This window comes from Aulonocara sp. 'chitande type north' Nkhata Bay, linkage group LG17, assembly GCF_057382095.1.
Source record: "Aulonocara sp. 'chitande type north' Nkhata Bay isolate Kocher_YH1m ecotype deep benthic linkage group LG17, A_spYH_male_GT1.1, whole genome shotgun sequence".
Lineage (NCBI taxonomy): Eukaryota > Metazoa > Chordata > Actinopteri > Cichliformes > Cichlidae > Aulonocara > Aulonocara sp. 'chitande type north' Nkhata Bay.
Genome location: NC_141360.1, coordinates 24,141,194 through 24,157,866, shown reverse-complemented (window position 1 = coordinate 24,157,866; position 16,673 = coordinate 24,141,194). Strand labels below are relative to the sequence as shown.

General features: G+C 38.6%; 1 protein-coding gene across 1 annotated transcript in view; it reads left to right on the top strand.

Annotated features, from left to right (window-relative positions):
• The window catches only part of rassf3 (Ras association domain family member 3), a 72,522-nt gene that overhangs the window by 5,623 nt on the left and 50,226 nt on the right, over positions 1–16,673 (top strand). Inside the window, exon 2 of the mRNA XM_086268741.1 lies at positions 11,681–11,793. Within this exon, the coding sequence (XP_086124867.1) occupies positions 11,681–11,793 (113 nt within the window). The remainder of the gene's footprint in view (positions 1–11,680; positions 11,794–16,673) is intronic.

Sequence of the window (16,673 nt, the reverse complement as noted above, 5' to 3'; positions counted from 1 at the left end):
CCAATGAGATGAGCGGTAATCTGAATTGTCATACTCGAATTGTCATAAGTGTGCTGTCAGCTCATTGGTCACAAAGCAGGAGAGGGGCTGGGAATTATGTTTTCAAACAAAGCGTTAATTCCATTAACATTTATAGACTACTTTTGATTCTCACTGTATTACGGGACAAAGTGCGTCCCTTATTAGCTCAATACGGGACGTGTACTTTTGTTTCGAAATACGGGACGATTCCGTTTTTTAAGGGACGGTTGGCAACCCTACAATAGAGTAATTTCCAGGAAACTTCCAAGAAAATTATTAAACCATGACAAGCCTGTAAATGAAACAATGCCAAGTCCTTGCTGGGGGTTTTTCTTTGCTGAGGAAGAGGTTGGTATTTTAAAGAGTATTTATAGACTTCATGTCACCTTTAAGCTGTAGCTTCCTGATTGCAATGTTATGGGTCCATTTGTTATTGCTATAAAAACTAATCTAAATAATAAAGTAAGTAAAAAGAACAAGATTTAGAAATGTGAAACTGTCAGAGGTGTGGACTCGAGTCACATGACTTGGACTCGAGTCAGACTCGAGTCATTAATTTTATGACTTTAGACTTGACTTGAAAAAATGTTCTAAGACTTGTGACTTGACTTGGACTTTTACACCAATGACTTGGGACTTGAATTGGACTTGAACCGGTTTACTTGAAAAGACTTGATATTTTACCCCAAATATAAAATTTAACATGCATATTATATGGAGATTGAAAATGTGACGTCATTCACGGGTAGAACCGCAAAGGATTCTGGGAACTCGTGGCAAGAGGTACTAGCGCACGCAGGCTTTTAATTGAAATCAGTTATACAGCGATAAAAAGAAACACAAAAATGTCAAGAAGCTGTTGTATTATTAACTGCAATAGCCGGTCACATGACAGCCACGGGAAGCCGACGGGTAAAGAGATCGGTTGTTATGTTTCCGAAGTAACAAAGACGCGACTGGATTGCAGCCATTCAAAGATCAAATATAACGTCCTAGAACCCTCCAGCTCACAGGTTAGTCTGCTCCAAGCATTTACACAAAGGTCAGTCTGCTGTTGTAGTTAATGCGTCATTTTTCTTAACATAATTGGTGATATAGGTTACAAGCAAGTCTGATGCTGAACAGAAATTGTCGCGCTATGCTCCTTTATTTATTGTGCATAAATAGTGAATTGTCCTGACACAATATTGCGTTTCGCTTCTGTTATTATGGTACACTGACAAAAACACATACTTTTATTCACAGGATAAAACAGGTTTTTTGTATCACTAATTGCCCAGTACGATTACAGCATACAATATTATTGTCACTGCTACATTTCTGTAACGCGTACCAGAAATTATTTCCACTACTAATTAATTACCGTTGAGCTCAAAGGTTATATTAATAAACGGTTAACGAATGTGTATTTATGACGACGATTTGTGAGACTGGTAAACTTATGATACGTACGATGGTCTTTCGTTCTACACGGTGCATTTCAAGGTCCTGCACCCATCCGTCGGTAAACTGTACCTGGGCTTGTTGCAGTGACCTGAAGTTACTAAACTTCATGAGTGTGTGCACTCACTCCAAGAACCGTATGATTATAAATATGCATATAAATATGCTACGATGAGATAGCTGACTTCATCTAACTAGCAAATGTTTTCCAGGCTACGTTGGTGATACAGTTTTTTTTAATGTGTATGATATTTTTGTCATGCGATTTTAAAGCTGGTCCTACAACCGCATCCAAGAATAACATGCAGCTTATCTCAGAACTGTCCGTGAAAATTATTCTTGGAGCTAGGTTTAATTGAGCTGCATTTTAAAGAGGTGCAATTTCACAATTTGTGTATATTTTCTAAGTTCACTATTTTGTATGTGTTGAGAAAAACACAGATTTTAAAATTACATGGTCTAATATTTACATTTAGCATATAACTGCAACATTATTTTTTCGTTTGTTTTTTTTAAAGACTCGAAAGGACTTGAAATTCAAAGTTTCAGACTTGTGACTTTACTCGGACTTTTACACCAGTGACTTGAGACTCGACTCTGACTTGCCTGACATTACTTGAGACTTGACTTGAGACTTGAGGATAAAGACTTGAGACTTACTTGAGACTTGCAAAACAATGACTTGGTCCCACCTCTGGAAACTGTAATATAATAAAAAACAAAGTTTTTTTTTAATATAAAAAGAGTTTAAATAGCTCAATATTTTTACCTAATCTAAATTTAAATATTTAGAGTTTCTCTGACATTTTTTTACCTGTTTAAGTTAAAAGTAAACTGGTTATCTTTGATTAACTTGACCAGTTTTGCAGATTAAGAAACCAGTATTTAAAAATAAACTTCACTGTACTGATTTCTATTGTTTCTCTGTTTCTGTTGTTGGGTGAGGATTCATGGAAAAGAGTCAATATTAGCTTAAAAGTTAGCTAAAATGCTTGACATCATACAGCACTCAAAGTTTTGTCCATAGTTGTTCTGTGTCTGTTAAAATGTTTGAGTTTCCAGTGTACTCTAATATTTTATGCTTTTTAAACAATAACTGGTTCAGTTGGGAAAAGTGAAATGAGCTACAGAAAGGTAACGTGTTGTCCTTGGTTCAACTTCTGTATGAAAGCGGTTTAGCTCACGCTCTCTCTCTCTTCCTGTGGGTCTGTCATCCTATGGCTCTTTCTCCGAAGTAACAGGAACCACCGAAGAGAGCCGGGGATCTTTGTCTGATTGGGTTTAATGTTGCATTAGTGTGTGTATTCATTAGTCGGCTCTGTAGAAGGGATTTCTGTAGGCGGCTGCAGCTTGTTTCCAGTCAGTTTGCTCTCTATTTTTGATGTGACAGAATAGAAATAGCAGCACTTTGTCCTCCCTCAGTGTGATTCTTCTTCTTCTTTAAATGGCTCTTTATTGTTAAGCTTCTGCATCCTTCAGTTCAAGCTTGTCCTCTACATTTAAATATGGCTTAACCCACTGTTCTTCCTATTTTTGTCTACTTGTTCAGATCTAGAGCTCCTTTTAAAGAAGCCAAGTGCTTCTATAGCTTACTTAGCATTAGCCAATAGATGAAGCACTCAGGCTAACGGCTGCTGACATCCGTACTCCATATGAAGCCACAAGAGCTGTCAGAATACCAACAAATTAAAATATCCCATTAATTGTTTATTGTTGTTTACACGGTCCCATTTTCACAAGCTCAAAAGGAAACACACAAGTTTCTTAGCCGGGTGCAGGTTTTTTATTTCATGACTAATCAAGAAGATAAAAGACTCATTTAACAAAGTGATGACTTTGTTAATGGAAACTTTCAACATATGTCACACAATAGTGCCACCTTATTGTGTATACATACATAATATATTAGAAACAGATATATATTTGTACTTTGTAGCTCTTATTTATGGTTATTACATAAAAAAAAACAATGTTTCCAGTTAATAAGCAGTAGCAGCAAATGATAATGACATTACCTTTAAACAAAGGAGAGATTTTAGGAAATGGGGTAGGATTAATTTCTTCATTGTAGTATAGTGTTATAACTAGAGATGGCACGATACCACTTTTTTATGTCCGATACCGATACCGATATCATAAATTTGGATATCTGCCGATACCGATATGAATCCGATATAGTGTTTTTTAATCAACAAAACTGTTTTTTAAAATATCTTGCTGCATTTTGCAAGTCTGCAAGTTCATACTCAAGTTTAAAACAACAACTACACTAAAGCTATTCTGTTATACCTGTATACAAAAAAAATATTTCATAGTTCAGCAATACTGATCAATCTAATAAACTTAGACCTACACCATCCTCCCTATTCTGGTATTTTAAAGAGTACTTAGCGTAAATATTAAGCAACCTAACTAATAGGGTTCCAACTCCCAGCAACAACAAAAAGAAATAAATAAAAAATAAGGAACCACCCCTCACGCTCCACCTCATGATGCTTAATCGACGTAATCAACCTTAATTTGATGCAGTGTGAAAAAAAAATGCACAGAAATCAATTATTTTTCAAGAAATATTAAATAGATTCAACATCTTTCTTCAACAAAATTGCAGACTGCACAGATGGTACCTTCCCAAAGTAAAAAGTACTATAGCTTACTAGGGTATATATATTAGACTTAATAGTCACTATATACAGTAATTGACTTCTATTCATTTTACATCAAATTAAAACTTTGGGTATCAGATAATTATTTATTAAAAGCTCGACATTTTAAATGAGAATAAGAAAGAAAAGTATGTCTTTGTGCCCCCTTTTCCCTGTTCATGCCCTATCGGCCCCCCTGGCTAAACTTTGCTAGATCCGCCCCTGCACAGTTACCAGCCGTCAGCTACGTAGAAAAAGATCCTCGAGTAGAAAGTAATATTAAATAAATTCTAACAACAGCTTATCAAGCTTAAACGTGCTGCTGTTGTTCAGCCGCTGGTTTCCTCTTTCTGGTGCAAAGTGGGCCAAAAACAAACAAGAGACACGGACTCGCGACAGAAAAGCCGATCAGCTGATCATTTAAGCAGTTTCACGATTGAAGTAGCAGCCGGAGAGCGAGAGGCAGTCGCTTGTTAAGCTTAACACAGGAATGCTTTACAAACATTCAGAGATGGACTTACACACTTGCTTTACTTCTCTCGGGGATAACTTTGTCGGAGATGAAATGCCAGGTTGCTAGCGAAGCTCCAAATGCTATCCAGACCACCGACAGGTCCCGCATGCCACAGCTGCTCTATCACGTGATGCATACTGCTCCGACTGCTAACGTTCTGAGGTGAGTTACGGCGTGTTGCAAGTTTTGTGAGGTGCTTTCGTGATATTTAATGGATCGGATTACATTTTTTATTTTTCTCCGATATCCGATCCAGTAATTTAGGTCAGTATCGGACCGATACCGATACGTAATATCGGATCGGTCCATCTCTAGTTATAACTAGTGAAAACATTAATCTATATTAGTGTTTTATTATAAGGTAATAATACAATCACATTGTTGCTATATTAAGAATGTTTATTTCCAAATACTACACAGAAATGATGATTTTTATTGCTCACACTGTTTCTGCCTGATGGTATTGCTACATTTTTTCACATTATCACTCCTAGTTATTATCACATTATGTAAGTTTCAGTCCAATATTACTCAGCTAAAAACTACAGTTGATACTAAGCTATTACTTACTTATAATTTGATATCTAGCAGCTACTTCCTTTTTATTTCCACATCATTTCCTCATGTTACTACTGGGCTGTGCCATAAGAATAACAACATGCAAGTATGATCAAAATGATTTAAAAAGTAGCAAAAAAGTTGACATTTAGTCATTAATACCTAGATGGAGGTTTGTTAAAGAGGCGAGGATAAAAATCAACAGATCGGCGTCTGAGCCGGAGACAGTGGAGAGGTTTCATAGTTCAGAGAGTCATTTAGAAGCACTGTGAGAAATACCAAAGCTCATTGTTCAAACCTCTTCAGTGTGTGTGTGTGTGTGTGTGTGTGTGTGTGTGTGTGTGTGTGTGTGTGTGTGTGTGTGAGAGTCAGCTGCTGTCCTGTTGTTTGTTCAGTCACTGTGACAGTTTGGCTCCACAAGACACTTTTAGCCTGTGGCTAATGACACACACACACACACACTACAAACACAAATGGGTGACGGTGTCTCTGGGAGGAGGGACCAGAGTAGAGCAGTTACTGCAGACAGAGACGCATCATGTATGGGAGTGAAGGATGACTATTTTGTGGAATTATATCAAGTTATGTTTGGATATGAATCACCACCTGAAGCCTGCAGGAACCCAGAAAACCTCAAAACAGTGTTTGTGTGTGTGGGGGGGAGACAGAGTGTGTGTGTGCAATGGGGTTTACCAAAAACTTTGGGAAACCTCTGAGGAGAATGTCCAGATTTTTCTATCGCTTTCCAAAAGTGATGCGACGTTCTGGACGCCTGGAAGTCAGTCTGCTGTGGAGAAGCTCTGGTGAGTTATGAGCGATGAACAGGACAGACCATTTAGGTGGCCAGTATTCACCACGGTCAACTTCTCTTATGCAGTTTCTTTCCATTCTCCTCGTCTGTTAGTGGAAACGTATCCTATAGTTTACAGTAAACTGAACTGTTCTCTGGTAAGAAGAAACCTAAAATATCATGCTGTGGAAACAAAAATTAAAATAACTTGTTAACCTGTTAACTTGTTAAACAAACACACCTCAAATGTCAGTGCCCTGCTTCATTTCTGCTGCTATTAGTGTGTGTGTGAATGTGCTGAGGTAATGTCAAACCTCTTCAGTCTTTATTTTTCTCTTATACTTTTATCCTTTTTATACGCTGACTGGCTCAAGGTTTGATTGCATACGCCCAAGCGCGTGTCCAGACATGTTGACAGGAACAAAAGAGACAAGACTAGAAAGATAATGAGGGGATAGCAGATGGCTGCTGTATTCAGCCCACACCTGTCCTCATTCACGCACCTGTCTTTGTCTTCTAACTTGTGTACAAGTATTTGCAGTTAGTGGACACAATATGTAGTCCTACCTACATATTTCACACCGGATACTTAACCCTTTCTGCAGGAACTGCATTGTCTGATTTTACATTCCTTGTTAATGCTTTCTCTTTAACTCCTAATGCACCAAAGTCACTTCTATTATCCATCCATTTATCCATGGATGTGGAGCAGTAGCAACTACCTCCCAGTCTACTAGTCCCCAGTTGTGTTAAAAAGGTTCTGTTTTTTTCGGTTTTGAGAAGTCGAGATACACAAGGACATTGCTTTTATTTTTATTACACAAAGGAGCACGATGGTAAAGGGGAAGCTGCATCCAGGACAGAAACAGCCGCATTTTACTGCATTTTTCAGGTCCTTTAAGCACCTGCACAGACAGCATCCTAATGCTAAGCTAGCCAGGAGCACAGAGTCATGACAAAGCTGAGTGAATGCCAACCCCATCCCAGCAGCTAGACTCTGAACTTCAACAGGTAAAAAAAGAAGCGATGAGCAGTCAGGCTGCATTCCCATCACTCCCATCCTGAGGCCGCCAAAGTGGAAGCCTTTCGGCAGTTGGATGAAGTGGAAATTCTGTCCATAAAAATTATGAACACAATCTGTGGTAAACACTTTACCCAACACTCACTGGGAACAATCTGACCTACTGCTGCTAATGCAGGCCAAGCTCTCACTGCATTTGTAAGGGACCGAATGGCTTGTAGCAACTGACCAGATGCCCTTTATGCCCACGTTTACTTGAGAAAAATGTTTACTTATGGCATAAGTAAACATTTTTCTCATTAGTTTATAGTCCCAGACTTGATTTAAGTCTTAATAAAAATTGAAGATTATTTTATAAATAATGACCCTGTTAGAATCACAAAGGAAGACAAAGTAAGGCATCCCATATGGAAAAGATATATATAAATCTTATAAAGTTTGTATCTGTCTTGTGTGAAACTTGTATGAAAAGCATACAAGAGTGAAAACACATATAAGATCCCTTGAAAAATTATATAATGAAACTTGTATGTTTTGGATACTTAACAATATATGAAAGTAATGAGAAAGTGGCCACTTTCATGAGTAAATCATAAAATTCTTTACTATTTCTTTTCCATATGGGATGTTTTAAGCTAGCCCAACTTTATGATTGACATGTCTGTGCTGTGTGTGTGTGTGTGTGTGTGTGTGTGTGTGTGTGTGTGTGTGTGTGTGTGTGTGTTTGTTTCAGCACATGAGTGCTAAAGGAGCCGGAGCCTCATGGTCCCTCTCGCTGCACACACAGAACAAATTATAGAACTCGTGCTAAAAAAACATTTCACTTTTCACACACGGGTGAAAAATCCATAGTGTCTAGCCAGTTTTGGATTTCTGACCTTTGACCTCTGATGTGAGACCCTACTGAGTTTTAATGTAAGATGCTAAAAGCCAAACTGAAATGGTAGTTTTGGCTGCAGTCAGTCAAGTTTCAGATTGTCCAGACTCATCAAAGCATTTTATTATATTTTGGACAAAATAAAGAGAAAAGTAGCGTTAAATACAACAAATGTAATTCTAATTTTTGATAAAACGTTCCTCAATCTGACCTTCCTAAATCAAGATTTTCATATTTGAGAGAATTTTTTCTATTATGTTTTGCATTTGCTGTGTTAACCAACTGAATCAGAACTAAATTCAGAAGAATACAACGAGACAAATACTTTTAATATACAGCTCACTTATTAAAATCTCAACAAAAGTTGTACATTTTTCGCTCTATTAAAAAATTGTGTCGTGTTTATCTTTTTAAAGTAGTTTCTATGTATCTTTAATTCAGTCACTTGTTATATATTAATACAGTGACAACTCACTGTAAATGAGCCCTTTCTCAAAATGTGTTTTCACATGTTTATAGGCTTAAAGTTAGGTGTAAAAACTTTACCATTCACGCTGCATCTGCACTGAAAAAAAGAAAAGGTTACAGAGTTTATGTGTGTGTGTTTGAGACGTTCCTCCAGCGGGCTGATTGAGTCTGATCGATTTGTGGAGTCTGGGAAATGCTTTTATCCCTGAGACAGCAGATGAGGCAAATGGAGAGGAAGATGATGAAAAAGGAGGAAGAAAAAAAACGCAAAAAACTGAGATAGGATGGAGATCACTGGAACAGCCCTAACAATTCCTTACTGAAGATGAATGTTTACCTTTTTTGTCAGTTATATTGCAAATGCAAGGACATTTTTTGGTATTCCTGTACACAAATTTCCATTCATCCATCTGTTCCATTTTCCAAAGCCAGTATCAGTATCGAGTGATAGATACATAACAACTGAAGACTCCTGAGAACATTTCACTTTGTTGAAGTGGTTTAAAAGTCATGAACACAAACTAATAGGTGCTTTTCACTATTAGACTACAGGCTGCTATTAGACAGTGTGAACATGCCATTAATTATTTCAGAATAAAATATGAATGTAGCCTTCACCCATTGGTTAGTTAAGACGATGACAACGAGCGGATGATGGCATCATTGGCTAATGATCTATGAGTTGCGTATAGCAAACAAAATACCCTTGATAATCCTCCTTTCTGACACTAATTATTTTGCCATAATTTACTAAATTAATTGTAACAGAAGTGAGCTGTTTCTGTTTCACAGCATCTTCCAGACTAAAAAAAGATGCAACACTTCTCACCCAGCATTAACAGCTGAGTCCTGGACAAATGTGAACACGCCAGATGGCCGCGGCCTCGTGGACAATCTAAATTTTATTTTTTTGATCTCTCATGCCTGACTAAAACATGTTTGTCCTATAGCAGACACCGTAGCTAGGGTGATGCACCTGAACTGGAAGGGGTAAGACAACAGAACCCAGTTGACTGCAATCTACTAACATTTAGTGGTGAAAAATGTCACACACTGTAACGTTTAATTTTAGAATCAGAAAGACTATTTATCCCCAAGGGGCAATTAGGACTTAGAAGCTAGATCCATCTTTTTTCTGGGGGTTTTCGTTTCAATTAAAAGTAGAAAATGCAACTTTATGGCGGAACCAAAATCTTTATCATGGTTTAAAGTGCTACACTGACTTTTTTGTGGTTTGGTTTGACGCAGCACCTGCTATGTGTTGATATCTTCTTCATGTCCAAAAATAACCCTGCATGCTGCATAATGGTATTGATGGATGGATGTACAAGGCTCTTTATGACTTCCTCTGTGGATCAGGTTCATTGTCAGAAGGGATTGAGGTGGATGATTGGACAGGCGGATGACTGGATGGGCAGGAAACTGGATAGGCCGACCCAACTGTAGTCATAACAAGCTACGAAAGAGAGCAAAGGAGAGAGGGGAGGAGAGAGTGACTGCAGATGGCTGAGTCAGCAGTCCTATATCCATCCATCCATCCACCACTGCCACCCCTCCTCCTCCACCTCTCCTGTCTGTGTGCCCATCTCACTGTGGCCTCCATTTGACTGTTAAATCACCCACTCAGCACAACAACAGAGAGAGAGAGGCAGACGGGGAAACGGGGGAGAATGGCACATCAACATCTGAAGCACGGCCGAGAAACACCGCAAAGGGAAAGAGGAGAGAGTGTTGGCATGTGTGGTTCCATTCAGCGCGAGTGTGTGTGTGCAGGAGGATGTCATGTTGAGGCTCGTAGACAGGATTTCAGTGAGTGTATGAGTTGAAGATGGGAGATGGGAGCAGCCATGTGCAAACTGTCGGATAAAGTTGGACAGCACGTGAGAAAGAAGTCGACAGGTAGGAGGCTCGTGTAGGGTTGTGTTGGGGTGAATAATGTTTGTTTGATTACAAGAAGTGACTATGAACAACCCTCCTCCTCGGTTCTATTTGTTTTAATGGTGCATTTGGGTTGTAGCCAGTTGTAGCTAGCTCGGTGTGTGTGTGTGTGTGTGTGTGTGTGTGTGTGTGTGTGTGCCACTTAATTTAAAGTTATAACAAAAGTTGGGCACCACAGGGAAGAAGATATGACTTCAGTGGCTACATTTAGTCTGCAGCTAACTTGTTTTCATGTTGATTTAGCCTTAAATATTTTTTATATATTCCTGTGTCATGAGAACAAAGCTGTAAACATTGCTTAATAAGCTCTGTTGTGAGGCTAAGACTGTTTTTAAAATGGGTTTTTATGTCCAATCACAAAAGTTGAAATCCCTAAAATGATTGACTTAGTGATCAAAAAGATGAGGAAATCTATATTTTTGTTGTTGGAACAAAATTTTCATGTTTTCTTTGATAAATGGATAAAAAGATGATTCTTACTAATTGCTTAATTTCTATCAAATGACTGGAGTTTTAAAGCTGTAGCAAACAGTTTGTCTGAATTAAATATGTTTTTAGTTGCTTTGGTGATTGATGTGTTAGAATCTGTAAGCTGTCTACAATTAGATAACTGCATTAATGAGATCATGTTTATTCCTTAAAATATAAGAATGGTACATGAACACTGGAGGATCAGATGAGCTCATTCAGCCAAGCTGAAGCTTCAAAGCTGCTGCTCAGTGTTTTTGTCCCATGATTCTCAAACTTTTTCAGTTCATGGAAACATTTTTGTTTCTAAAGCTTCTCACGTTGTGGCGATAGGACCATCCTGTAGGATAGGCTGCCACGCTGAATGTGATGAGTGGAAGAACATGGATAAGTGGATGGCTGTTTGATTTTAAGCCAAACTTATTTCTCTAATTAAGAAAAAGCACTTCTATAATCAAAGAAATGATGCTGTATTTGTGAGCCACCACTAGTTTGCAAAGAAGATGAATTTGACTCAATCAGTATCATCCAGAAAATGTCATTTTAAAATTTTCCTACAGGCTTTGCTCATCTGAAGTATCCTTGAATGTGGAGCCCGAATCTTGCTCACTGACTTTTTGTTTTTATTTAATGGTAATTTGGAAAAGAAATTGTCATATTTAATTCCTCTTTATTTGCATTTCAATGTTAAAACATAGTTTAATCTCACCGGATTTTATTCTGAAACCTCTCCCTCCTCCATGTCATCATTTGCATGTTGTTGTTTTCCATTTGCAGAAGAAGAACCTTAACCAACACGCTGCCCTTATCAAAAGAGCATTTGCATATACGTTACAGAAACTTTTTTCCGTATGCATATCTGCTCCTTACTGCTAACCCCATCATTTATACTTTTATTACCAGTGAATGAATCTATAATCAGGTCATTTCTCTGCAGGTTGCAAGTACGCGTGCCACACTGCATGTCGGGACAAAGTGGCACTGGACTGCCATCCTCCAGTGTTGCCCGTCAGCCAGGACCAGCTCAACAACAACAACACGCCGCTCCATGTGAGTACACAAAACACTCTGACTGGGATTTCTCGCTTTTGTTTTCCAGTCAGCTCAGTCTAATCCAACTCACGAGAATCTCTTTGTGTGTAACTGTGGTCCAATTATCCACAAGTATGTACTACAGTGTGGTTTAAAAAAAAAAAAAAAAAGATTATTTAGTGTTATGTGATGGTGAAATAGTGTTTAAGGGGAACCACACACTTCAGTGACCTCCCCTCTGTGCTGTCTGATGATTAGAGATTAGTGTTTTATTGTTAGCCAGTAACAGCAGTTAGTTTTATTCTTATTATGTAAACTGTTATTCTCTCCGAAATCTTCTTTGTCTGTGGAAACAAAAACTACATACATTTATTTGTTATACTAGAGGAGTCTAAAAAGTCTCCTGCGTTGTAAAACCCAGGTTATTTTAAATTTCGGTTTATTTGTCACTGTAATGCTGTTGATCACCTCTGGATTGTGCTGTAGGCTCATTTTTTAGCTGGTGCAGTTTGCCGTTTACCACTTTTGAGCTATCCACACACACACAGTACAAGAGAAAAGAGGAAGCTAACAGTTTATTTCATTATCTTTTGTCGAATGGTGTTAATGCAGTGCTGTGCCTCGTTACCTGGCAGTACAGGCAGAGTAAGACACGCAGATTACAGGCATGACGGGAAAGTATTTACTCTTTCATCCTTTGGTAGAGATACCCTCTACCGAAGGATAACAACCAAATATTAGTTTGAAAAACATTTATTTAAAACTAAAATGGGCACAAATATATATTTTCAAAATGTCACCGTAGTTACCAAAGTTAGGATATTATTGCTTCAGCAGCCAAAACTTTAAGCACAACCTGTAACAAATTATTTTAAAAGTAGAAATAAACTTAAAATGACAAAAAAAGACAAACACTGACTGTACGACTTCATAAATCCCTAAAATAAAGTAGATCAATTATTTTATAGTTTTTCAGTCACTGATCAGACAAAACAAACGTTCTGACATAAATATAGGTTTTAAGAAACTTTTTTGTAAGTGCTTTGCTACTTGTTCTCTAATGTGTGCCGTTCTCCTATTTTTGTATATCGCTCTCTTGGTTTTATTTCTGTTTCTCCTGTCTGCTGTCTGTTTATATTTTATTCCAGCACAGTTGGTGTGGAGCACCCACAATTTCGTTGTACATCTACAATAACAATAAAGGGCTATTCTAGTCTAGTCTAGTCTATTCTATTCTATTCTAGTCTAGTCTAGTCTAGTCTATTCCTAAAGTGCATTTTAGAGACCCAGTTCATGAAGTGATTAGTTAATTAGCTGATAATGTGATGGATGTGGTATAAAATGATATTTATCTGAGCTGGAAAACATGTTGGAGTCTGTTTTTGATTGTTTTTGACACTCGCACACACCCATCGTGCATCACTCACCAAGAATTGTGTGTGTGTGTGTGTGTGTGTGTGTGTGTGTGTGCGTGTGCGTGCGTGCTTGTGTGTAATTCCTAGAAGACAGCTGGGTGTGCAGGAGGCCTGGTTCATGTAAAGTGTTTTTGCAGACCACATGAGGCTGTAGTGCAACACCATACAACTGTATCTCTGTAGGCTTTCAATAACTTTAACTGTGTGTGTGTGTGTGTGTGTGTGTGTGTGTGTGTGTGTGTGTGTGTGTGTGTGTGTGTGTGTGTGTGTGTGTGTGTTAGCACAGCCAGCTAGAGTTATTTCCTTCATAGGAAACCGTTACAGGATGTGTGACACTGGCAAAAAGAGAGAGATCAGCGTGCAAACACTCACGTGTTCGAATCACAACACTTCTATTAAAATAAATAAACCACTCGTCTTTCTCCGGTCAACAGTCACATTCCATTTTATACAAGTTAAAACCCTCCCATTATTGTATTCATGCACTAATCCACATTTTAGTGGATAAATATTTATATATGCACAGATAAGTTAATGATGAGTCAGCAAATGAACAGAACACAGAGAGGAGCTGTGATATAACAGCACTAAAAGTTAGTTTTTAAATGTGTTTTAAGTGTAATAATCAATGAAATATTCTTCCTGAATCCATAAAAAGGGGTCCTATTGGGCTTTTTCTTCTTTTGTGATATAATATATCTAATGAAGATGTACAAGTAATCCCTGTGAACAAACAGCTCGGACTTTAGATTGCTCTAAATGTTCAGATTCAGATATTTTTCTCTATGTTTGGCTACTGTGTGAATCATGCAAAGCTGCTCTAGGATAGTCCAAAAATAGAAGTATGGCTGTCTCTAAGTCCCACCCTGATAAAAGATGGCTGGGAATTAAATGGAAGTAATGTGATGCTTCTGGATTTTGAGTTTTTCTCTTGTTGAGTTTTTGATCCGTCTATCCCTCCATACATACAACCATTCCCAAGCCAGTCAAGAGGCTTAATCTCTCTATCTTGTCATGGCTGTTTTCCTGGCATCTTCCCAGTAGGAAATGCTCACTGGTATCCACGATTGAGTTCTTTTGGAATGGGAACCTTTCCGTAAAGTGACCATCGCCGTCAAACTTGGCTCTCTCTTCACCACAACGGATTGGTGTGTCTACATCACTGCTGATGCCACACTGATCCATCGATCCATCACTCACCTGCTCCAGTCTCCCTTCACTGGTGAACAAGAGCGTGAGATACTTAAACTCGTCCACCGATCCCAGCAAACATTTAGACGTGGAATGACCAATCTGCTGCTGGTGTTAGTTTCAAAATAAAAGTTGCGCTGATGTCGGAGACAGAACCTCAACATTGTTTCGAGCTGCTTATTGACAGTAGCACACAGACCTTTGTTAGGCCTTTTAGCAGGAAAGCGGACACTGCAAAGATACCTCAGACTCCGCCCTCTCACTCTAGGGCCTATTTCTGATCCCACTGATTACACGGTCAATCCAGCACATCACAAGGCTGCTGACATCAGGGATGATAGATAAGACAAAGTATAAGATAATATACTCCATTATATCCTCTTTAGATTCCCATCATGTTCTTGATCAAACCAACGTCACACCTCACTGCTTACATCCCATCTGGCAGTGACATTGTTGTAAACTCCACTGAGTTTCAAAGAGTGGTTTTGGCTCTCGTGTTCATCAACACTGGTGTGGGTTTATTCTTCGAGGAGGAGGAGGATTAGCTCAGCATAATTTCAAACCAATGCTGAGCACATTTGCTTTCTAATAGTGCTGAGTAATGCTGAGTAAAGAGCTTTTGTGGGCTTTTAGGTGTCAGTTATTAAAAATACATTTCTGGTGTGGTTGTGATGTGTGTGGCCACAGATGTGTAGCAGACATGCATGTGTTTTCAGTTAAACGCGTTGTATGTGTGCTGAGTCACTGATTGATAATGAGCATGTACTTTTCTTTTAATAATACATTTAAAATCCCCCTTTTTTTGTTGTTTTTGAAAACGTGTCAAAAATGCAATGTTGCCTGTAAGGTTTTTTTAAGACAGCTGAATCATGTGAGAGAGCGACTGTCTGTCTGAGGTCTGTGGCGGAGACGTCGGCTACAAACCGAATGCCTGAGATAACGGCGTGATATGCCGCCGTAAGGCAGTCGTGAGTGCTCGTGTTTTAGAGAAAGTAGTGAAGTCTGAGTGTATCTTTGTGTATGTGATCAAGTCAGTTGTGGATTGTGAACCTGCAGTCATTTCTCCATCGTTTCAGGTCCATCCATGTATTTTCCTAACCACAAACAGCCATTCACAGGCACACTACAGCCAATTTAGACTCACCAATTCCTCCTAAAGTCCAAAGACTGTACGAGGAAGCCACAGAGAACTCACACAGACACACTGAGAGACTGCAAGCTACACACAGAAGTCTGATTTCAAGCCCTATTTTCTAAATTTTCGCCTTTTTAAGTGTCAGAAAGAAGTATTAGCTTATCCAGGTTAAACTCATTGGCTAATGGCTTTCAAGGCAGTTTTCTTTATATAGTGCCAATCACGATCCAATAACAGAGAGAAAACCCAACAAGCAAGCACTTGGTGACAGTAGGAAGGAAAAACTCCCAGGAAATCTGCATTATGGATGAACTGGAGGCAGTTAGCTTTTAGAACACAATGACAAAAATGAATTATAGAAGTCCAGCCTAGAAGTAATAAATGTATTAACTAATTTTACAGCATCATTCTGAGACAGGATATATCTAATTTCTGAGATATTTCTCAAATGACAGAAAGCAGACCTTCATATTTGTTTAATATGCACATTGAAGGACACATCCGGGTCAGAAAGAATTCCAAGATTTCTCACAGTCTTACTGAAGGACAAGGTAAAGCCGCAAGGCGTAAGCATCCGGTTAGACTCCATGTTTCTAAGATTTTAGGTCTGACTACAATAACCTCCGTTTTATCTAAATGTAAAAGCAGGAAATTAGAGGCCATTCAAGTATTTATGCCTTTAAGAAATGCCTGCAGTTTAACTAATTGGTGTGTGTCATCTGGCTTCATGGATAGATAACGCTGGATATCATCTGCATAGCAGTGAAAATCTTTATCTTATCTCACTGTCACTTGTTATCCATCATTTAGAGCTGGTTTGTAACATCCTGGACAGCTGAATGCAAACATAGTTACAGGTACAGAAAAACAGCCACCTACCTGTATGTACGTATGCTATACCTTTTGCGTTGTACTACCACACAGCTGCAGTTGTCGTGAATCATGTCTGTTAGAGCTGCTGATTGGCTCTTTGGGGGCAGGAATAAAACAGCCCTCCCATATTAGATTTCTATTCCGGGTTCTCGCTCTTGTAATGTTTATTGGAGTTGGAAGTGTAGATGTGGATGCCTGTCAGCAATAGCTGAGCTACACACACAAACCCACATACACACACCTGTGTTAGTTATCACAGTGACAGTGATCTCACACAGCAG